Source organism: Falco biarmicus, chromosome 1 (genome assembly GCF_023638135.1).
Source record: "Falco biarmicus isolate bFalBia1 chromosome 1, bFalBia1.pri, whole genome shotgun sequence".
In the NCBI taxonomy this organism is placed as follows: Eukaryota; Metazoa; Chordata; class Aves; order Falconiformes; family Falconidae; genus Falco; species Falco biarmicus.
The window spans coordinates 17,302,528-17,327,556 of record NC_079288.1 but is presented as its reverse complement, the minus strand read 5'-3'; the positions used below and the strand labels follow the sequence as shown (position 1 = coordinate 17,327,556).

The 25,029-nt window shown below is 35.4% G+C and overlaps 1 protein-coding gene across 4 annotated transcripts in view; it reads left to right on the top strand.

Moving 5' to 3' along the window:
• The window catches only part of BRIP1 (BRCA1 interacting helicase 1), a 63,593-nt gene extending 39,915 nt beyond the window's left edge, over positions 1-23,678 (top strand). For 3 of the 4 annotated variants that reach the window (XM_056359161.1, XM_056325553.1, XM_056326936.1), the window contains 6 exons: positions 2,291-2,450; positions 3,208-3,329; positions 16,792-16,904; positions 19,268-19,350; positions 21,021-21,347; positions 22,087-23,678. In XM_056359161.1, coding sequence (XP_056215136.1) covers positions 2,291-2,450; positions 3,208-3,329; positions 16,792-16,904; positions 19,268-19,350; positions 21,021-21,347; positions 22,087-22,958 — 1,677 coding nt within the window. In that variant the 3' untranslated portion in view covers positions 22,959-23,678. The remainder of the gene's footprint in view (positions 1-2,290; positions 2,451-3,207; positions 3,330-16,791; positions 16,905-19,267; positions 19,351-21,020; positions 21,348-22,086) is intronic. The other variant, XM_056327762.1, reaches the window with a different exon arrangement.
• Positions 23,679-25,029: the final 1,351 nt, after the last annotated feature.

The following is a 25,029-nucleotide window of genomic DNA, read 5'->3' as shown; positions in this document are numbered from 1 at the left end:
TCTGAAGTTAAGAAACAATTTTTCTGCTAAGAACACTTCATAAAGGTGTGTTTCTGAAAAATACCAGTTAATTTCAGTATCTGCGATGATTTGAGGAGTAGAAGTCAGGGGCAAATGACCCTTAGAAGTCAAAGCATCGATAGTTTTATGTATGTAAATGTCAGATTCAGTTACACCCAAATATATTCTGTTTCTATTATCTTACTGGGCTCCTTTTGTCACGCATGGTGAACAGCAGGCAGTGCTAGAAGTGATTTTAGCATAGATTGCGAAGTGGACGCCCAGGCAGACATCAGTTTCGCAGAAGAAAGAATGAAATCCGGAAAGCTAATAATGTTACAGTCACTGGCAGCTCTAACAGATCCCAAATGGATGTACTTAGAGGCATAATATGCTTGATTCTTTTCTTTACCAGAATTATCTCCATATCATATCCAAGAACTGAACATAGTGACAGGCTGCGGATGGCAAGATGGACAGTCATTGCTTGGTCATAATATTACGACCTTTTATATAAAAAGAGATTACAGGCAGGATGCTGCCAGGAAATGACAGAGCTGGTAGAGAAGAGGATAAACAGTAGGACAGACACATTTAGGAGAGATGATTTATTCTGCAGTTAGATCTGTATGTGTAGGAAACTGTTCCTACTATTCATCACTTAGTCTCTCTGTGCTTGCTTGATGATGGTGTCTCATCAGTATTAAGCAAGTGTAATTCCCTCAGTAGAGGCTTGAACAAAGCTAGGGAAAATTTGAGAATAGCACAGCATTTGTCTGCTCTGAACCACATGTACCTCAGAAGGAACCGATCCAAATACTTAGGGTCAAAGAATAAGTTCAGATCTTTAATGCTGAGAACATGAAATATGCATGAGTTCTTGTAAACAGTTTCCTATAAATTTGCAAGTATTCTCCCTGTAAAGTCAAATGTGACAATTAGTTACCATTAGTTCTGCTTCACAGTAACACTTAAACTGTGTATTTGGACATGGGACAGATTAATTTTGTAACAACCTAACCATTCAAGATCCTGAGATCTTGGTTGGAGTGCATCAGTAAAAGCAAGTGCATGGGATGTAAGAGATGCCGTGGCTTTTTGAGGAATGAACCGGGGCAAGTGCAGCTTCCAGATGGAGCAGTTTATATAGCCTGAAGCAAATACTGAGAAAGTCTTCAGTGAGTGGACTCGAGGGAAGTGCAGCCCAATTAAGAGCATAACCCTTACTACAGAATCTGTGAATTTAAAATCTCTGTACGCACAAAACTCAGTAACTCTACTGCACAGTACTTAGTGACACACTAATGATCACTGAACGGTAAAAGGAGTGAAGCGGGGTATTTACTTCTGTCCACTGAACCAGATCTACTCAGTTCATTCTAAAATGTGTTGGTTGCCTTGCTTTTGTCTTGAGGGCAGTATTGTGCCCCATCAAACAAATGTGTCAGGGGAAGGAGGGACTGTTTTGCTCTCTGTCTTGATAACATTCAGTCTAGAGATTGATGCACCTGATGACTGTTAACTGCGAAATGACCCCCACCCATCAGACTTCAGTTTCTGTGGTAATTTTAGAGTTTTCTTTTTGTAATGCAAGACATTTTAATTTATTTCATACCAAAGGTGGAACAAGCTTATTTGCTTGCAAGATTTGAACACGTACTGATTTGGACTAAAATGTGCACACTTCAGAATCTGGTAGATACAACAAAGCTGACAGGCCTTTCAAGAAGCAGAGGAGGCTGTTGATAAATCCTACATCAATACCTCCTCCCCCAACTTATCGATGTTCATTTTAAAATATTAAATTGTCAGAATTTAAGATATAAAGACATGATTCAGGTTAATTTAGAATTTGCTTCCAGTCTTACTTATGGATCTCTTGGTAACCACAAAAACAGTTAATTTCCTTTTTTCTTTGGATGACATTCCTCTTGCTTTGAGGAATACCAGAAGATGCTTTTCAGTGACCACTCTTGTAGATTCAGAGAATTTTGCCTTGTTAACTCAAAAATCTGCACTTTTTCTAGTTAGCAAAATTAGTGGCCATCATGTTTACAAAGTGTTGCATAGCTGTGGAACAGTGTGTATGGTTGGGAAACTTGTATTCATAAATACAAAATCTGAATTATATAATTTCACTAAAATAACTGTCTTTTATTTATCTATAAACTTTATATAAAATTTTATATTTATATATATAAACTTTATATATAAACTGTGCTTTATTTGAACAGTTTAAGTGATTGACCTTTCATTACGGCTCTTCTGGATTTTTCTGTTTGTTTTTCAGCTGTTGGACAAATTAAAAGATCGCTGGATGCACACTGGCTTATGGAGAAACCTAGAGCTGATTAAGACGGTCATTGCCGAGCCTCAAGGAGGGGCAAAGAGTGACTTTGATGAACTACTGAATATATACTATGATGCGATAAGATGTAAAGGAGAAAAAGGTATGTTCTTCAGACATACAAAATAGCTGTTACAGACTCTTAAAGGTTAAAAAAACCACCAAAATTATTCTTTGAGTGCTTAACTATTAGAAGGTATGGGTAAAGAGTTAAATAAACCTCAGCTTAGTAGGTATTGTGAGAAATGAGGAAGATTAACTGCTATTTATGTTGTTACATGAGGATATAGGAAAGTACAGGATGATGCATAATTCTAATAGTGATATTCAAAAGGCAGTGAGCTGTGCAAGGATGTGCAGTTGTGTGTCTAGCGAGTAGGGGCAGAGTGGCTTTTTAAAGAATCATTAGAGTACGTCACATAACTGTGATTTACCATCTTCTATTATGGGCACTATAAGATTTCTTCTCAAAATACTTAAATATTATTGTAGAGGATAAAGAATGATAGTATGTAAAAAAATAAATAGCGTGGTTATTGGAGTGCAAAATTCAAGGTTTAAAATTTAATATTTTGTTGTGGATACAGATGGTTCTTGCATAATTAAGTACCACTGTATTATGCAGTGCAAAATTATTTTGGTAGTTGATGTTCAAAATCACAATATTATTGATCGAAATGGAGTTAATCTCGTCCCTCTAACAAAGAAGTCTCTATTTTTCTATCCACTCACTTTTACAGACTGATACATGTATTATGCTGTATTTTGTTTAGATCTTTAAAAGATGTTACTGAAATTTTCTTCTGATACTCAGTTTATGACTGAGAATGATTTGTGTATTCCTCTCTGGCTTGTTCAAGATGGAGCACTCCTTATAGCTGTATGCAGAGGAAAAGTTAGCGAAGGCTTGGATTTCTGTGATGCGAATGCCCGTGCGGTTATAACCATAGGTATTCCGTTTCCAAATGTGAAAGACCTTCAGGTAGGATATAAATTTAAAGAGATGTACTTAATTATTATGTCATGTTTAAAACACCAAATATGCAAAAAATATTTTTTCTAAATGTTCACCCTTGGACTCCTCTCAATCCCATTTGAATTCTTTACCTTCTACACAGGTAAGAGGAGGAGCAGGACAGCACATCTTGTGGGCTCATTTATGTCATTCTAAATAAATGTATATCATGCTCTGTGTATTGTAAATTTTTGTCTGACATTGCTAGTGAAGGCTATTGCATTGTTAAAATGCTTGTTAACTTAATACTCTACCAAGCAACAGTACATTTCCATCTTCACTTACCTGTTTTCATACACTGAAACTTAACGTCATTTGTATAGAAATGAAGTTACTTCCTGACTTACTGTAGTGAGGCTTTTGGTTGTGAAGATCTAGGGTAAACACTAGGAAAATGCTACTCTAAGTTCAGATTGAACAAAAGATTGTATCAGAAAACAGCTGGGAAGATGAAGATAGTTGTAACATAAAATAATAACATAATGAAGCAATGTGTTTCACACACTAGATCATTATTGATCGCAGTATATAATCTTTCTAATCTCTGTTGCCTTCTTTAGTGTAACTATGTGTATGACACTTGCCACTTAGCGTGAAACTGTAAACCTTTTTGAAGCTAACACTGCTTTTATTAGCTTGCAATTTTGGGGTATGAAATTATGACATAACGTAACCTCATCCTGATACAGAGGATGTTACTATTTTGATAATTCAGGCTTCATCTAACTTTAGGCAAAAACTTCTAGAGTGCCTTCGAAAAATAGTATTTTGAAGTGCCTCCAATCAAAGAAATTTGAGACTATTTGTATTTTTCAGCAGCTGGCCAAAGTAGCATCCTGTTGCTTGCACTGCTGTGTGATTACCCTCATCAACACTTCCTTCCTTTTGAGCTCAACAGCTCTTGTCTTACAGATAGGTGATGTTCCATTAGAACAGGCACTTCGTAGTTGAAGCTAGGCATTCATAAAGGAAAAGAAACCCAATGAATATTGAAAAGTGTTTTTTCTAGACTTTCTTCTTACTGAAAAAGAACATTTATTATTGACTAGTTTGTAAGACCACTGATTTTGTAGTGGTCTGTGGATGCCAGTTAGCAGTCATCCAGTTGCTGGCACTTTTTCCGGTGATAATAGCCACTGTCACTGCTTTATCTTGCATGTACCTTTTAGAGCTTTTGGGGACTGCTTGGTGAAGCTAAGAAACAAAATGAAGTATCACAGAATAATACTAGGAACAGCTGGATTCTGGTTATTAGTAGTGCCAAATCAAACAAGAAAATCATAGGTTCACACTTAAAGCCCGAACAGACTCCGCTTTGGTTTTAGAGATGTGTTCTGAGCTTAAGGGAACAACCAAAGACTTCTTTGTTGTCTACAGTGTGTGCCTAATTACAGCCTTGCTGGAAAAAAACCACATCCTATAAGGACTAGTAAGGTTATATTAGTGGTGGCTGCCTAGCACAATGTTCTTTCAATGTTTGCATAACTTTCTTGAAGCACTTATTCAGCCACAACATTTTTTTTGTCTTACTGAAATATAATACACTCTAGTATAAAAACATTTACATTCAAAGAATACGTAGCATTCTAGAAAGAGTTGGAAATGCTTTGGTTTAGAAGCATATGCTGAAATGGTATTTTGGAAATACTTGGTCTGTAGTATGGCTGAAACTTTTACAATTTACTCCAAATTATTTCCAGAAAGTCAGTGGTTTTGTGCTCGAAATGATACACAATTAAGTTGAAAAGAATGTGTCAAAGATGAATTATGTTCACAGGGGATTATGTTCCTTAAGGTTAAAATAGTGTATTTGATTTCGCCTTGAGTTCATCCAAATATGTAACATAATAGAATCACAGGCAGTACATCCCATTACCGATAACTAAATTCCAAAAAATCAGTGTTGTGTTGAACTATTTTTTTTTAATTAGACTGAAGAAAAGCTCTAAATTTTTAAGTAGATATAGAAACAGTAGCTGCCAAATTGCAAGCAGCTAAAGATTTGAGTGTATATATTTAGATGTGGTAATGCACAAAGCACTGCAGTGATCAATTCTAGATGAGAGAAGGGCATTCTCCAGTCTCTTAGCATCAAATTTGAGGTGCTGTCTGGTGCATGGCAGTGGTCCTAGAATAATGCTAGAGGAAACTTTTTATTGTAAATGTGTCTTTTGTGTACTTGGATCTAAAGTGGCATCCAGCCAGCAGCACTTCCCTTTAAACTGAACGACGTTTTGTTTTGTCCAAGGCTTTAGGTTTATCACATACCCCAAACAGTTCTGGATTAATGCACATTTCTTTTACCAGTTGAGCTCAATTGCGTGAAGAAGGATAGCGTGAGGGATAGTCACTCTGTTCTCTGAAGAAAATTACTTAGTAGCTTTGTAGAAATCTAAGTACACTTACAAAAGAAATTTGGAAGGTCAGGCATCTGTTTCACCAGCATGTCAGTTCAGGAAGGGAATTAGGTTTATATTTTTAAGGAAAACTGGCTGTTGAAAGTGAAGATTGGCATGTGAAATTAAAAATAAAAAGAGGGGAGGGGAGAGAGAATGGGACATGACACCAGTGTTCACCTGAAACTGTTCTTTTTGTATATTTCTGGGAGAGCTGACCCAATAGTATTGCTTCCCAGAATGGAACGAAACAAATGTATTATAAGAGTACAGAAAAGTAAGCACTACACTGTAAATAAAAAAAAGGTTAACTTTATATAAAACCAACGTGATTTCCTATTTCTAATAGTCTGTGCATATTAACAAATGCAAACTGTTATTTATTACTTCAGTCCTCCTAAACCAACAGACCTCACTTGAACATTACAAAGGAAAACAACGTTTTATTCCTGTACACTGTATTATAGTTCCTCTAAATGCTTTGGAGTTATCTTCAGAGGGTAAAACCTCATAGAACTGGAGGAGTATTAATTTGTCAATAAGGAGAAAAAGTTTCATGAAACTGGTAGGGAGTGGAAGGGATACTATAAACCATGCTGTCATGTAGCAGGTAGTTATTAGTATTACCTGAAAAGAGATTTTTTTATTAATTACAGACAATTGTTTATAGTTAAGCCTTAACCTGTTGTCCTAACCAGCTACAGTTTGGCTGGCTGTGTTACTGTTTCATTAGCAGTTAGAATCCAAAAGTCACAAGCCCAGTTGCCAGGGGGTTAAATAATATTGTGCCATCTTGCTTATGAAGCCACTTCATCTTCTAACCATACTTTTGTGATCAAATATAAATTCTTTGGAACCGTGGTGGAAATAGAGTTGTGTTTTAAAGTGGTAGTGGATGTTCAAATGCTCCTTGCATTAAACAGTAGAAATAACTTACGATACAACTATCAGTTGTTTACTGATTACAGTATTCTATTCAAGTACCTTTTCCTATTCAGGGTTGTTTTCAAAGCATATCAGTAGTGCTTATCATACAAAGAAGATACAAATTCTCCCTTCCAAGTACAACCAAGTACCTTTCTTCCAGGGTGGCTGATTTTAAATGTTTCTCTGCATTAACAGTTTTTTCTATTGGAATTTTTTTTTCTTCTCGGGTTAGAAGAATTCCATTTTTTCAACGTTAAAGGACACCATGAAGTTTATCTTTTTTTTTTGTAGGATTTTAGGATACATTAAGTTCTCAAATGAAACAGTTGAAGTTTACAAGGTAGTTATGACATTTGCTTTTATGATACAGTCAGTTAGTGTTTCTTCAGATTTGGTAGGCTAACCAGAAAACTGATTAAAACCTGGAAATTTTAAAACTTCCGTCTTTGAATCCTTGGGAGGAGCTTTAGTTTTGAGCAAACAGAAGAAAATTCAAAACACAGTGACACAAATCAAGTTACACCTAGATAGACATAAAGTTGTGAACACAAGTACATCTGTTGCTTTTACATAGCAATAGGTGTTAGTTGATATACCGAACGAAGAACTGATTAAATGTTTTAATGGTTAATAATGACATCCCTTTAAAAATGGGAAATACAAGTGATTACCAATTCCCTGGGAATACCCATGAATTATATACCTCTGGGATTGGTTTAAATCACTTAAAAAGTGCTCCACTTCTACGAGGAAATATGCTTGCATGTCTGCTTTTTGGGTTAATAAAAGTCCTCTTAAGACTCAATTCCATAACCCCTTACTCCTGCACATAGATTTTACTTGTGTGAGTAATCCCTTTAATACTTCTAGGACTGTGCACGATCATAAAGGTTTGTAGAATCATAGCTTTGGAGACCAATATTTCATGGTGGCAGTTTGATGTTGGCTCATCTCCACTAATATTCCTTGTCTGTGATCAGCCTGCTTTCTAAATATATTTTATGATTTGTAACTTGATTGAATACCAGTGAACTGTAATATTAGAGAACGTAAATAATGTGTCAGAAAAACATGTGTAATCCCATATACATGTTATCTGATGCTAGCTTACTATTCATTAACTTCTGTTATATATTTTGAATTGTAGCATTTTGGATTCAGACATCAGTCTTGAGCAAGAAACTCATTGTCAAGTGTGATGTATAATATCCAATTTTATTTTCTCCATATGTTTGTGCTAAGTACATGCCACAACTTCTGGTATTAAATGGCAAGCATTTGGTCTCCTTAAATAACGTATGCTTTTTATAAGTTACATTATTTTCTGTAGAACCTTTAAAGAGTATCATTTAGTTTCACTTTAAAGATTTTAGGCATGTAGTATCTTAGGTTCACTCATTTTCCCAAAGAGAAGAGTCAACAACACTGTCCGTGTTAGGGAAAAAGAACTGATGAAGGCTCAGAAGTGTACTTGATAATAAGCAATACTTATTTAAGAAAGAGAGGCCAAAACCCTAATTCTGTGTTATTGAAAATGGTTTCATATTGCTGAAGAATCAGGTTGCTAAAGCAAAAATATATAAAAGAAATGTTAAAGTATTGCTTAAAGCTATGGTACTCTCAATGGTAGGGTTTGGCTGTAGTAAAGCAGGAAAATTTATTTCAGAGCCAAAAATGACTTCTTTGGCTGTGACCAGGATTTCCTCTGCCCACCTCTGGGACCTGAAACTAGAGGTAGGAAAATCTGATTTTGGAGCCAAGTGTGACTTGTTTAGTTCAAGCTATAATTTACTGTTCTTACCTTGGGGACCTGAAAATAAAGAAACTCGCTATGAAATGTTGATAATGGGCGACTCTGAAGTGCAAGCATTAAGCTAACTTTCCCAGAGAGCATTTCTTCACTTCCACCTTTCCAGATGCTTTTGATCGTAGTACAGTAGAGTGTACTTAATCATGCAGCAGCTAAGAGAACTTTACCAAAATACAGAGGAAAATGCAGTCAAACTCTTTTACATCAGTAGATGTGCAAGGAAAACAAACTTGATAAGGCTGGGATTTCTATGCAGTGACATTACTTGAGAACTGTAGCTGAGTTTGCCGTTAATGAGAAGTATTTCCCATAGCGTGAATATGAACTACGACAGCAAATAATTTCTTTATTGTTTCCAGTAACGTAATTTGTGAAACATGATGGAACACATAATTTCAATTACGATTTTGTAGGTTATATGTAGTTTAATGATACAAAGAGTTTGCAGCTATCTGGCTGAAGTTTCTTTCTCCTTTCTTGAGGGCTCAACAAATGGAGGTTTTTGTCACATTTCAGAATAATGGCATTTTTCCAAATATTTAATTTCTAGCCCTTGTGGCAATTTTTAAGCCTATATGCTTTTTCTCCTTTGAAAAGAGAAAGAATCTTGTGCTAGATAAGTGGTTGCTGAAATAATTCATTTCTTCTGGACTGTATTCTAGGAAAAGAAAATTTCTAAGAAAATTATTGGTGTTTCAGATGGTTAACCTGGGTTGAGAAACATACCATGCACTGTATGAATTTCATCATAGCTTTGCATCACTTAAAAATATTTTCACTTCTTATTCAAAATAAAGTATTGTGTTAAAATATGGACAAAGTGGTACAGAAAATTACATTTTTATGAGGAAGTCATTGTTGTGTTTAGTAAAATTTTAAAATTCCCAGTGAAGTTAAGAATTTTTTTAGAGATATAAGACTGTTCTGTTCTTGATGTGATTGTTTTAAGCAGGCTGAATGTTTCTGAGCAACGTTGCCACAACTATCTGTTCAAATCTGACGTTCATTTTGAAAGCCTTGAGACAGTGTCCCCTACTATTTCAAGTATGATTTAAATGTTTGTGAAAAGTGACGGATTTTTATGTTTGTTTGATTGTCTATCTTAATGGCTGTCTAAACCTGAGCCACTTTTACTTTTTTCTTCATTCTGTTACAATGGGTGGAAAAAATTGCAAATATAAAGTGGGGAGCACAAAAACATTTATGGAACTTTTACAGGAAAGCCAAATATCATGGTTTATTATTGATTGAATATTCTCTAAGGGAAATACTGTACTTCTACCCTATTCAGTGTATGTATATGTTTGTATATATAAACGTGTATACACACACACGCACTTGTCTGTCTTCTGTGCCCCACTTCATATTCAATTTTATTTTGCATTTTAATTGCAAAGTAGCTTTTTGAAACAATTAATTAAAGATGTAAATAAGAAATATACTTACATCATTGAAATGTGCAGTTCCATGCAGCAAGCCTCTAGATGATAAATAACAATTATCGAGACAACGTACTTCTAAATTTTGTACAAGAGCATACTTTCAGACTACTCAGCCAGCATTGTTCTTGTCTCGCAGCAGTACACTGTAAATTATTGCAATCTGCTGTGATACTGCTTTCTAAGGGGTGAGGCAGTGTGCAGAATCACTTTGTAACAAGATGACTGGCTGGATATTGCAGATATCCATCTGCACTTTTTTGTTTATTTTCCCCAAAGGAAGTTATCAGGAGGTGTAGCTACCTGTGTTACAAAAAAAACCCCAAGCAATGCAGTAAACATGTGGTGGTTTGGTGATTTCTTACATCAGTTTGAAGCAGTAAGATATCTCAAAAGCCTTTTACTTCCCACTTTTCCAGAAATAAGAATGGTTATAAAAAGTCAAAGGCATCCACGGTCTTCTTTCATCCAACAGAAATTGTGTTAATTAAGAAAAAAATATTTATGACAGAGGCTTAATTTGTAGGAGTAGCTGTAAAATCCTACGGAATACAGCATCTGTGTAGCGAAGAAAGGTAACGTTTAAGTTCAACTTAACCTGTAAGACTAGTGGATGGCATTTCTCTTCTACTGGTGCAAGGGTAATGTCAATATGTTGGCACAGATCACAGAAATCATCCCTGAATATATCCAGAAGTTAAGCCTTTGGATAAATAACGCAGCAAATCAAAACTTTTCCTTTACATTTAATAGTTTACTTTTGTGATCCATAAAAAATTCCAAAGTGATTTTCTTGTGTTTATCTTGTCCTTAGCAAGTAGCGTTGACCTTTAAGTTTTTACTTTACTGTCAAAGTATGTTGAAAGCTTTAAAAGTGAAGCTATCACCTTGGGGATTTGTAAGGATGACTGACACTTACTACTTCACCTTACACACAGCAGCACGGAGCGTATGCAGCAGCGTTGTACCTCAGGGGAAGCTGTTTGATTTTTTTTTTTTTTTCACTTCTGCTTCACTGGAAATGGATTGAATTTTCTCTTCAGAGGAGAGTTTTGGTTGCAAGTCCCTCAAAGCTTACAAGACTGAGATGAGTAGATGGGCCTGGGGTGAATGTGCTACAAGATTTGTCAAACCGTAAAACTTCCAGATCTCTGGGATGCCACATGGTGTAGTTGACAATACTAAAAGTGTTCAGTGGTTACAACATCACGTAAGCTTCCCGTCTCTCTAACACTGGGATTAAGAGTGAGAATACTGGGGAAGCGTTTCATCATAAAATACCTTGAGAGCTCAAAATGAGAGCTTTGTATGCAGTGGTGGTGCTGGTCTTCTGCCCCAGAAAGTGGTCATTGACCAGTTAGTAGACTCTCATGGACGGTAGTTTGCTGTTGGGTTGTTTGGCTTTTCTGTTTCTAAGCCATATCTCTTATTTAAGCTTTTGGGTTACGGGGAAACAAGCTAGCATTGTTTTTCCGTATATAGACTTTATTTGCTGCTTTTGTGGGGGTTTTTTCGTATTTCATTAACATTTTCTAGCTTTGATTGTATCTTAATTCAGGCAACAAACATTGCGCTGTTTAAATTCCATGGCTGCCCGGTACCTTTTCAGGTGCACTGCTTAGGCGCAACAGTCTGCGAGATGTAGCTTGTCCAAGATCTAGATCTGCAGAGAAGTCTTTCCTTATTTTATTCAGTATTATCTGAGGAAGGTAAATTTCTAAGTGCGCATGGAAATTTTCAGGCAGAAGAGGTCACCTGAGCTATTTTTAAGCTTCTGTGGCTTTGAAGCATGAGCTGTTAGTTTGAGCTGGTAGCCTCTGAGAGGGGCAGAGTTCAGCCTCAGCGACTCACCTGCTGTAGGGACTTTTGTAGGATGGAGGTGTGTAACAGAGCATCGGGAAGATAACTGAGCAGTGCAAAGTATCGATGGTGTGTCTACCTGATAATGTCTTGTCACAGTATATATGGTATTGCCATGCTTGCAGTTTGGGGGGTTTGCTGTTTTTGTTTAAAGAAATGCAGTATTTGTGTGTGAAAGCAGAAGTGTGCGCTGTATTTGTCTGGTGACCACCTGTAGGTATATGAGATGGTTAGAATGGCCTTACTTAATTATTGTCATATATAGAATCTAGTTTGATAAATTCTAGGTAATAAGTATTTGCTTAGTTCAGACTGTTTTATATGTATTAACGCTGCACTTGGAATGCTTGGAGCACTTAAGATGAAGTCCTGCCCTAACATCTTTCTCCTGTGGGTTAATAAACTGAGACTTTGTGTTTAGATACAGCTTTTAGTAGGCCGACTGAGGAGCGAGGATGTTTGAAGCCTGTTCTATGACTCACCCGAGTCTTTACACGTGCATTATTTAGTCTTAAGTCTTGCAGATGTTGTTACCGCTTTTGAAGCGAGGAGGGGGGGAAGTTAAATGCTGCACCATTTAATGCTACTTCTATTTAAGGATTTTCAGATGTAAAAGAAAAGAAATGGGTTTTCATGTCTTTTACTTTCCTGCGCTTACAAATTTTTATGATTACTTGGCATTCATTAGGAGGAAAGTAGATGACAGGTATATTCTTGAAGAATTCTAATTATTGCTATTTCAGGTGGAAAAGAGACTCTAACTGGACACATGAGATTTTTAGGACGGTAGATTTGCTTAAAAAACATTTTTGTGTCTCGGGGATGAAAGCAGGTAATGACCACCTGGTATTTTTTGCTTGTTTGTTTTTAAGAGGTGAGGAATTAGTAGACGTTAAACATGAATGTGTCTTTTAAAGTTTTTTGATTATATGAGCAATGGTCTTTGTTTTCATTGCTATTTTTCCTCTCCTGAAACCAGAGAAACAAGTCAGTGGAGTGCTAGAAAACATTTATATCCATTCTGATTTTTTTTTTTTTCTTTCCATGGAGGATAGAGGAGAGTGGTGGGGAGTGAAGGGCACGAGTTTACACGTGTGTGTACATGTACTTACCTAACGTGTGTGCGTGTATTGACACAGTTCCAAGTTTATTTGCCCTTTTTTCTTTCAGCAGTTGTCTCTTTCTTTAACCTGGGCTATCACAATGCTGCTAAGTGCTGATGTAAAGAGAAATGCAGATTTAGATGAGTGCTCTTTGTAACTGCTCACAATAGGGCCATTGTATTCACGAATTTCTGCCTTGTCTTTAGACTGCTGGGTAATCTGGTTTGTAATCCCACAGGTTATGAACTGGAGCTCATTTTTAATCTACCAGAGAGAATAGGAGGCAGTTGAAGATGTTTGTGAAGTGATGTCTTGTCAAAGAACAGGCCTGGCTTGTTAACTATTAGCAACAGCTCGGGATTTTTTTGTTTGTTTTTAGAAAGCAAAGTATAGCACTGCATTTGGTTAAGTAATGCATCTAAAAAAAAATAATCTCGAAACTTTGCTAGATGAAGTAAAACCAATTGCAGTGTATTTTGCTGATTTAAATCAAAATAAAAAATTGTATACCGCAGTTTAGCTCATTTAACCTTCATATTGCGATATTGGCACTGATAAATTGATTTACTATATTCTGATTATAAATGGTGAATGCCCCACATGCACATTCTCCAGTCCTGCTAGGCTTTGGTATTAGCTCTTGAGGTCTAAGGTCCTGTTCCTTGGCTTGAAATAAAATTATTCTAGATGCGTGTCTGCTGGACAATCTGCTTGTTTTTATGGAAGTAAAATTTTTAACAAAGGAATTAATTGTGTATCACAGTAGTTTTTATTCTTTGTTGGTTAAATGCTTTCTCCTGAAAACTTCTTCACAGTTGAGATAGCATGTAGGACGCTGTGCAGACCTTTAGCTGAAAATACCTAAAATGTACTGAAATTGCTTCACATTTCCTTATCTTGGTTGTAATTGTGACTGCAAAACAAGGAGAAGCTTTATATTTACAGAATGGGAAGAACTCAGTTTAAAAGAGAAACTGTAATTTCCTTGTCTAACTGTTGGATTTTTTGGTAGAAACAAATAGTTCATAACACATTGTTATTTTTATACCTTGCTGTTAAATATATCTGTTTTTATTATTTTTGAGTAAATCTGTTTCAGCCTGGTGTGTTGCTAAAAAAGCATGCTGCAGTCTTCTGTATCTGAATTTACAGGTTATTTTGGCGTTGAAAAACAAGCTGTAGTTTTTGAGCTAGTCTTCTGAGTTTTGTGCCATAAACTAACTGATACAGTCCTTTGTCATCACAGTATGAATCCACTTTATGTACTTATATATATCACTTGAATCACAGACACTTGAATAACTCTGAGTTTCTTCATGTGAAGCAATGTTACCGCAGGTACATAAAATCTAATATAATGAGTGTTGTTTAATGTTGTTGTCGAAGAAAAAACTTGTATTGCTAATTTTGATTGGAAAATATGCTTGAAAATTCTTCTGAATTGTAGCAGAAACTGCCTCAACTTTTTTCCAAGTCGTTAAAAAAGAAAAAGTTTGTTCATGGCGTTTATTTTTTTGTTGATATTTCTCAGTTAATACTCTATAGTGAAAGATGTCGAACTAATTAAGCATTCAAAGAACGACTGGTTAGCAGGTATAATGTTGTTAGACTTCAGTTAATGTGAACGTGACCATGACCTCCCAGACAGATCAAAGCCTAATCTGTCTGACAGCTACAAGATGGCAGAGCTTGCCACAGGCCTTCTGCTGCTGCTTGCTGAAGCTATTTGTCTGTAAAGCATGCCTGATAGCTAAGAGTATATTTTTAAGGATGAACAGGTAAAAGTAAAAGGCTGTCTTTTGACATTTTAACTAATCCCTTCTAGCCTGTGGTTTACTGCACATTTAGGATATTTGCTAGCAGGAGAGACTGGCTTTTTCACATATGTAACATGTCATTTTGAATTGGGCGTTGATTTGATGCTTGATAATGTAAGAGTTATACAATGAAATAGATTCTGATTGCATTAAAATGACATGCCCTGGCCTTTTACCTTTAGTAGACTTATAATGAAAACTGAACTCTCAGCAATGTAACTTGTTGTCTCATGCCAAGACATGATCATTTAAGTGAGAAAACAGAATGCTTATTTTCTGTTAACCCTATTTTAATTAAGATAGAGAAGATGGGTTTTAAAGATACATTACATTTAGACCAAGAGAATACAGATTTTTATATATTTTGAGATATGAAATGTTGTTGTCTATGCACAGTACAAGCAATATAGATTTGCATAATGCTAACATGTATTAGAAGAATGTAAAAATAATGTATCTTATTCACAGGGTAATGCAATACAATGCAGATGATCTGACTGGTTTGCATTTTTCTGTTACTTCAATGGTATAAATTTTATCAGTGTAAGACACATGACTAGTTATACTGTTTTGAACAGTCTGCTAATGAAGTAAGAAACTGTGGTAAAGCTACATGTGTTAAATTGGCCAAAATCTTACTGAAAACAGGAATTCTTCAAAAGAGGAAATTGTTAGAAAACTTACCAGGACTAGAAAACAAATGCAAAGTATGTACAGGAGTATGTTGTTATTGGTTGTTTTATAGACTTCAGTAAAATTTTCTGACATCATACCTCATTTCAAAGGGTGAGGAGTACCCTTTTGTTTTTCCACATAGTATTTCCATTTGTAGAAATGCACAGATACGTTCAAGAATGTTCAGAAGAAATAATCTTCTGTTTTGAAAATTACAAAGGAAACCTCACATGCCAGTCAATAAATTCTGAGTGACTGGAACAAATATTAAATCTGTGAAATCAAACTGAATTTACTTTCTGGCTGTAAAGACTGAATTTGTAAATTTGACAGGCAATTTAAAGGGCATAAGTACATAAAATAAAATTTCTTATCCAAATGCGTCTTGAAAGTTACCTGTCAGAAGAGGTTAGAAGTCTGCTGTTTTCTCTCCTGAAGCGTGTCCTTTCACTTGTCAGTTTAGAAAGGTTAATACTGTACAAAAGAGCAATGGAAGGACCCTTTCTGATGCAGTTTTGTGTTTATTTAAAAAAAAAAAAAAATCAGTCACTCCCAGTAACAGTAATTTCTTTTGGTGTATGTTGGAACTGTGTATAATGTCCAAATACAAATTCTTGTTCAGGTTTGGATCAGACGTTCTATGTGTGTTCTCCATGTGGTTAGAAAGGGGAGGCAGGGATTTCTTTTGCAGTTAGATTGGCTTTGGAAGCAGTGAGGAGAGAGCGTTTTTAAAAAAGAGGAGTGTGCTCTTCTCTGCCTTATGCTAGCCCATGGGCCTGCAAACCTTAGCTGCCACCTTTGCTTCCCATTTAGCCAGTGAAACACTTGCTTCCAAACTGCAGAAGGTGGTGTCAAGCCAGGAATTAAGAGTTGGTGTTGCTGACTTCTGGTACTTTGGCAAGGCCCTTCTCTCTCTTAGAGTACTTACTTAACATAACCCCTGAGAAGGGGTTATATTTGCTTAACCCTCATTTGAGAAAAGTATGGTCTGGCCCCAGTAATACCTTAGGAGTCAGCATTTGTGACAAAGGAAAGGATAAAGATCACCATTGTATCATTTACTTCCAGATAGGCAAATAAAACTGTAGTCTAGTTAGTTCATCTACTTGCATCTGGGGTTTTGCCTGTGTGAACAGCCTATCTTTTTCCTGCTAGCACAGAGATTTGGGTAAGCATGCGGTTGTTGTGTTATTACATAGAAATTATTGGAATAGATCACATCTTAAGAATAACTTCAGAAGGGTAAAAGCCAAGTTGGTCAGTATGCAAAATACAGAGTTGAAACACTGAAGAACACTTTATGTATTCATTTATTTAATCAACATTTGCTTGTATTCCCGTTTTAGAATATTTCCTTTTCAACATCATTATTAAAAACAATATTTTATTATTTCTTTCCTAGGTTGAATTAAAGAGGAAGTACAATGACCAGCACAAAAATACAAGAGGCCTTTTACCAGGGAGTCAGTGGTATGAAATTCAAGCTTATAGGGCTCTGAACCAAGCCCTGGGAAGGTGAGATAAATAGAACATGATTAAAAAAATATATATTTATAGAACGTTTTATGTGACATTTTTAAGGATTAATTCCTCACTGTTAATGTGAAGGGGATAAATCAGGCCAAAAACCTCATTTTACAGAAATCAGGTCTTCAACTGTTCTGTACTGGCAACTGCTTTTCAGTCTGTCGTGTATTTGCGCATTGTTTTAATTTAAATTTTTTGTCTTACATTCAGAATCCACTTTAGTTTTGTTGCAGGTTTTATTGCTTGTAGTCCAGATACACAGAAAGGAAAGCATTTGCAGAGACCTAGTTCTTTAGCTTATAAACCAAATTAAAACTCTTCAGTCTTTCAAATGTATTAATTGTTCACACTCTTGGTGGGCTCAGAGCAGTTGTTTGATGTTTAACCTACAAGTATTTTTGAAAGGGAGAAATAGCAGGGGGATGGGGGGAGTTTCTCAGACCTTTGCAGAAGGTCAATTCAATTATCATGCTCACTGATCTCATTCCAGGTTTAGAAGTGGTATAGCTTACTTTCTCAAATGAGAAAATTCCCACCAAATTTTATTAACAGGATAGAATTAATTCATCCTTCTCCAACAAAAATTGTCATATACATAGATAAATATAGCTATCTGTCATCCATATCTGTCATAGATGCCATACCTCTGTCATAGATACACAGAGGTAGGCACAGATTTATAAATGAGAAACATCAGTCGGAAGACTCTTGTTATTAGAATTAGACCTAATACAAATGTGATGACATAAATTAAGGTTTAGAAAGAAAACTGAGAGAAAATAGTCCATGTTAGTAAAATCTCATGGTAAATTCTTGTTGTTACAGGTCTGATTTCTTAGATTCCTCTTTGGAGAGTAAAAACATTAGTTAAAATTCGTTGAGAAAAAGCTAAGAAAGTTGTGGAATGCTAATAGTAAGAAATGAGTTTGAAGTTTTGTCACTGTGAAATGAGTTTTAACTTAAGTCTAGTTTTAGTGAAAATTGCTTCTTGTATGATTTTTCATTTGACTGAAATTATGCTAGTCAAAACTGAAATGGAGAAAATAGACTTCCATTCTGACATAAATGTATAAATTGTGTATAATACCATTAAAGTAACCTCTTACTGAACTGAGATTTGGCAAAGGATGACAGTGCATGATGACTATTTTTATAAAACCAGAATAGTCCACCAAGTTGATACTAAGTTATATAGTAGATAGGCAAGCTGCTTCTTACTGGGAAGGGGCCTGCAGCGATAGAAGTGTGCAGAAGCATGACAGTCTTCAGTCTGGCACTTATCTCTTAATTTAGTGCTGTTACATTATGTGAAGTAACACAGGTCCATGACATGAAATAGCAGCCTGTGGGAATACAACAGATGATGTGTGTGGCCAGGTGAAAATCATGCTATGAATTCCTTGCAGTGCCACTTTTTCTGAAAGTGTGGGATATGTCTCCAGTGGGCATAATTCATTTAAACTGCAAGTTAAAAGAACATGTATTAAAGCAATGAAAAAATGAGACATTGGAAGAAATCTGTTTCTTGCAGATATGTTGGTAGCTTTTCTTATTATGGAGAGACTTCAAATATAAATAATAATATTTCTTTGGAAAGCTGGTCTTGTGGCTCCCATGTTAAGCCCTGACTGATATATTTGTGGCTTTATTTGTAAACATAATCTTCAAAAATTGTCCTCTTCTTATACAATGGAGATGATAATCCGAAACTACTACTGGCAGATTCTTTTCCATATTTCATTTATGTTACCACAGTTCTTTAATGATTTTCTTTTTTTGGCAGACAGTATAGAAATCCAATAACATGAAAAATAATACGAAAGCGTGTAAAGTGACTGCTGGTTTATTTCTGTAGGCCTCTAACAACTGAATAATGAACTCAGTGGTGTCACTCCCAATTCTGACCTGTCATGTTACCCATTTCGTTTCTACACTGAGTTAGGAATAACATGTGGTTTAGAAACTAAAAAGTGCACAGTTGTTTAAAAATCTGCTTGCAGTTACATCAGTTCAATTTCTTTTCCACTTTTACATGTTCTCCTTTCAGTATTTACCCAGTTAAGAGTGGAAAACAAATGACATGCGGTTTGATTAGCTGCTGAATATTTGTGTGTGTTGGGTTTTTTTCTTAATTTACCTTTTTTTGTGTAGTAAATTAAAGAAATTAGGGAAAATTAAGCTTCTGTGAGAACCAAAACAATTTTTGGTGCAAGACAATAGGAAAAGACTTCATGTATATTTTTGCATATTCTAGCTGACTCATTGCAATCGTTGTCTCATCCCTCCAGTTTTTTACTATATGCACTGTAATGATATATACACTCTTTTTTTTTTTTATTGCTCTCTTACAGGTGTATAAGACATAGAAATGACTGGGGTGCTCTTATTTTAGTTGATGACCGCTTCCGGAGTAACCCTAATAAGTACATAACTGGTAAGCTTTAAAAAATGTTTCTGGGAAAGTTCCCAGTATTAACAAATAGTGAAAAATCAAGATTGCAGAAATATACTTATACAAATACAAGTGAGTAGGGAAAAGTCATAATGAAATATATCCATTGAACTGCAATTCTGCAGTTGAGACTGAAAACTCTAAGCTGTACCCTGGTCTATTGCTATTACATTAAATACACTGAAACACGTGGGTACCAATGTTCAGTCAATTGAACTTCTTTCCCCTTTTGGATATATAGATAACGATATAGACATTTCAGTGTGCAGAATTTGAGAATTCTTTCTTAAAATGGGACCTATAAAAACTTGGGGACTCTTAATCTTTGCATATTAAATATGTATAATGTAAGTATATGTATGTGTGTATGTTAATGTGTGTGTGTAAATGTATATATTAAAAATTACTAGATTTTTATTTTGTCTTCGAATAAGTCTCTAGTGGATGTATACTTTATGCCTATAGGGAACTTTAATGATTAGGGTGTAGCAGTCTGAATTTAACATTCTGGCTTTTTAGGTAAGAAGAGGTAAAACTTGTGCCATTTGACACCACCAAATGCTCAATAGGCAAAAAAGTATTTTCTGTTTGTAGTTTTATACTGGCTAGAAATAAATGCAGATAAAATAAAGCAGGTCATGCACACTACCTTGATAAATAAAAATGGGGGAAAAAAAGGAGTTTCAAGAATGCATTATGTATCTGTTTGTTCCCTGTTTAGAAGAGACCGGCAAAAAGATGATGTAAAGAGCTGCTGTTGCGGTCTAGTCAGCAGGTGGAGCTCAGCTGCTGTAGTAAAAGTCAAACCGCTTGTCTGGTCTGTCTGTACTGAAAACGCATTTAAATTATCTAAGTAAACAGAAGTAGCTCATGTAGTAATACAAATAAACTATATGTTCAAGACTTGATAACATTAGTACTTTTTCTAAAAAGTAAAACCTCACAGAAAAGTCAAGTTCTCTGTTGTTTTATTTTAATTGATATTAAAAGAATATTTAAATATATTTTAAAAACTCTTCTTAAAAATCAAGAAAGTTAGTATTTATTTCACTCTCGTGTGTTCCAACATCTTCTAAACAGCTGTTATGCTCAAGACATCTGGTATTTGACAATTGAAAAAATTATTTCTGTGTAAGAGCATACTGTATTTTAGCTATTGGGCAGTTGCAATTCTTTCTGAATATCTGAGTTATTGTTACTTAATCTGAACAAAAGTTGTAAAAGCTTGATTATATTCTAATTTTTTGTCAGACCCTGTCAGTATGGTGATAAGTAGCTGTACTCTATGTAAGTTGCTTTTTAATGATTTATGGTAACAAGCAAAATGAGCACACAGGTGTAAAAGTAGTATAATGATGTTTCTGCAATGCAGCAGTTTGAACTTCAAAAAAAGTATTAGTGAAAAAGGCAAAGGTATTTAAATAAAAAGAATATTATTAGCATTACTCATGAAAATACTACCATTGATTAAAATCAAATTCCCAGCCCTGGAAAGGAAGGCGTGCATGATCTTTCTTGAGCAACTTGTGGAATCTTCATGAATCTGCCTATACGTACGTAGAAGTATTAGGGTATTATTTACTGATATGAAATACCTGGTTTAGATTATGAAGTCTTACAGTAACTGTTGTGGGTTTTTTTTTTCCCATTAGGATTATCTAAATGGATTCGTCAACAAATCCAACACCATGAAAACTTTGGTAGTGCACTTGAATCCTTGCATGCGTTTGCTATAAGAAACCAGAAAAACATTGATAGTTCATCACAGTGCAGCAGTGAATTTCTCCATGTGCCTTCAAATTCAAAAGACCTGTCACAAGCCTCTCAGCTGGAGGCAACTATTCATCTGTCGCCAGATGTTCCTGCTAAAAGTGAAGAGCAAAATTTGGTTTCAGAAATTAATTTTACTACAACCATCAGCTCAGTTAATCCTGCAGCATCAAATCAGCCAAGTAACGTCAGGGCAACCATGAAACGAAGTATGTTAATTTCCTGTGGAAAACACTTAATTAACAATTTCAAATGTGAAATTGCATCTTTTTTGTAAGAAACAAGTTATTTTTAGAACTACAGAAGTGCTATGGTGCAAAATTATAATTATTCCCGAATATGTGTGAGCTGTGCTCAACAGACTTAAGATTGTTATTCCATCTCATTGTCTTAAAACAATTGATGATGTTTGATAATATCATAGTAGAGTCAAAAATGTTTTCACTTAAATTTCTTTTAACATTGAAAATTATGAAAATAATATATTTGAAACACATAAAGATTAGCAGTATCGCAAGATGAGTGCCTTGGTTCAAGCTACATCTGTTGTTTAGATGTTGTTGTAAGACTCCTTTCACATAATCTCTTCTGGTACCAGCTTTACAAGTAAATATCTGTCCATTCCTAAATTTTAGGAAGGTTTATGACTTCGTTTCAGGCAAGAAAGATGTAAATAATGTAAGGGCACAATAGCAAAAAACCTACAAATTTAAAATCCAGTCATACTTTAACTTTACATGTGCCAGTTAATGAATTGATTTAATTAAGACAATTCACGTGCAAAGATAGTTGTAACATCTAGGCTTTTGTTTGTATTGAATCTTAATGAGTGTTATAAAATAACTGTAAACCTAATCTAAACAATGGTAATTTTGATGTGCTAAACGTGCTGTAAATCAACAGGGAGAATGCATATACAATTAATTAATGTTTTGTGATTTTTCGCAGGTGGCCAGAAAGCTGATGTGGAGAGTCATTCTTGCCATGTAACACAAAAAAGAAAACATTTGGACTCCACACCCAAAAGGCCAGCAACTAAATTAGAGAGAGAGAAAAAGAATGGCCGGACTAATGATGATGATATGAAAGAACATTGCTGCTTTCAACCACTGACTTCAACGCCCTTGCCTGTAGCCAAGAACAGCACGTCCCCAGCTAGTAGTGAACAAGAGAATGTGAATATGGCCGGTGAACTTATTGATAGTGTAAATCAGTGCCCGTCAGCATTTGTTTCAGAACGTAAACGTGTACCAGAATCATGTTTCGAAACAACTAATTTTTCAGTTAAAGATACTGAGGCTCCAGTTGCTGAAGAGCATCCTGATGAGCTACAGCTTCAAGATGAGCCCTGCAGTAAGTTTCCTTCAGCAGGAGGGAAATCTGAACTTTCAATGTTAAACATATCTGGAGAAGCTGAAGATGAGGATGAGAGTATCTACTACACACCAGAACTCTATGATGATGTAGAATCAGAGGAGCAGAAAATCAAACCACTGGTTCAAACCTGTAATATGAATGAGAATCAGATTGAATGTGGGAACTCCACAGTTGCTGATGATTTTTTTGCAGTCAACACCTCGGAAACACAAAGTGTGACTAAAAAAATAGATGATGATGATGGCAGAGGCATGAGTTTACATGGAATAATGCAAAATGAGTGTAGTAAGAATAGTGCAGTTCATAATGTAGAGATGACTCATGAAATAGAAGCACAGCAGGTAGCATCTCAAGAGGTGGACACCAAAAAACGGAAAATCAATCTTTCCAGATCACGAAATAAAGGTGTGTCATCGTTTCTACTGAACTATTCTAGCACGTAGTCACAGCTTCCATAGGAAATGTAGTGAGCAGCCTTTACAACATAGCCTCGCTATAGGATGGTGATGGCTTTATAGTTCTCAGTTAATATATGCTGCTGACAGTTTGGATTTTTCATTACACTTCTTGGTTTTTCACTGTGGAAGTTACACAACATGCAGTTTTTTATAGATATAGTGGAGACTCTTCATCCTAACTGTGGGGAAAAAGGACATCTTATGTGGAAAGTCTAAATAGAAGCCCAAGTAGCATTTAACTTATTATAGGCTGAGGAGGTCTGTCTCTTACAGATTTAATCCACCATTAAATACAATCCAACAATTGGGATGTTCTCAGAAAGCAAAACACCCATATAATCAAGTTATGTTTTTCTGCATTTGTTAGGGTTTTTTTACAATTAAACATGTGGAACGGCATCTTTGCAGATCATGTGATAGATTGAGCCTAGACACCAAAATACATGTTATCTTCAGTACTGAAGTTTCCCTCAAATTTCTTTTGGCAGAATGTCATCTCAGATGATGATGAGAGGCTTCTTCAGAGGTCTCATACTTGTTTTATATAAAAGTTGAGTTGCTTTAAAATTTTTTTTTGTGAGTGGGTCTAATTTCTTTTGGTCAGTTCCTGTATATCAAAACATGTACTCATTTGTATGCCCTACAAACACATTTTCTATGCAATATATAACAATGTAAATTTGTACATAAAGGTCTTTAAATCTTCCTCAGTCTATTTTTTTGAAGTGTTTTAAACATTTCCTTCATTTACTGCGATCGAAACAGCTAGGATGTTGCTGTAATAATACTATGCCTGATTTTTCAGAAAAAGATTGTTCATTTTTATCACATATTAATATGAAGATGCAGGATTTCTACTACCTTAAGATCCGTTCATAGGTATTTATATATTTTGACTGATAACAGAGATGAAATTATTAACTGGTCATTTTCTGTAGAAGATCATCTAAATAACATGCTGATGTCCACCTCTACAGAGCTGTGAATGTGTTGATATGAATAGGGTTAAATTTTTGTCTTTTCCTTACACAATAAATGCATCTTTATAAAATTAGATACTCTGTTGGCAAGAATGGCAAGAATACTGTTGAATATCTTTAACAAGCATTATCTTGCAGTCCCTAGTATAAGGCATGTGATTAACCTTTTTGTTACATTGATGCCACATAAGGATCATGTTTTCTTGGTTTAGGTTTCCCTGTACTTGCTTAGTCACTGGATGCTGGTGGTTTTGAACCAGTTGATAGGGCTCTAATATTGACAGCAATTTAAACATGTGACACATCTAAAGCGAAAAGTATTTTAGTTTTAAGTAACTGATTGAATATCAGGACTTAGGAGGGTAGGCGCTGTTCTGTTTGTAACTGGCTTCTGGACTAGAACTGTCCCATAGCCCACAGCAAATCCTGAGGCAGCCCATGGCAGGTGGCGTTGCAGCTACGCTCCCCAGAGTTGATCAGCTTGATTCTCATGAGCCTCTAATAGCTCAGTTTCCTTAAAATGAGTTTTCTGTAATAAACCACTTCTTATCTTTATGTGTATCTAAATAGATAATAGAAATCACTTAAGCTTTGTGGCTTGTCTGCTCATCTCATAGACCACTATCTCCTGTCTTTCAGAAGATTTGTCTGACTATAAATCCGTAACATTAAAAAAAAGAAAATCCATCTTCCTTTCCTTATCTGGAGCAGATTGTTCCTTTCTTGATCTTGTGTTTTTGCATCTTGCTTTGATTAGAAATCCTTTAAAACATGGCCTTCTTCATGTCAGATATTTTGAATTAATTTAAAACATCTACATTTTATATTTAAAATTATTATATTGAAATATCAGCATTTGGTCTACTAGATACTAGATTTTTCCTGACAAGTGTCTATCCGCGAGTTCACTAAACTCAAATCCTGACCACAGCTGTGTTGCTTGGGACAACTGACTGATAATAATCCTTTGTATTACTGCTGGGTTTTGGTGGGTGGGTGGTGGACAGTTTCTTCTGGTGTAAAAGCTGTGAAAATTCAGTCTTAATTAGTCTTTAACTACCTATGGTATTAAATAT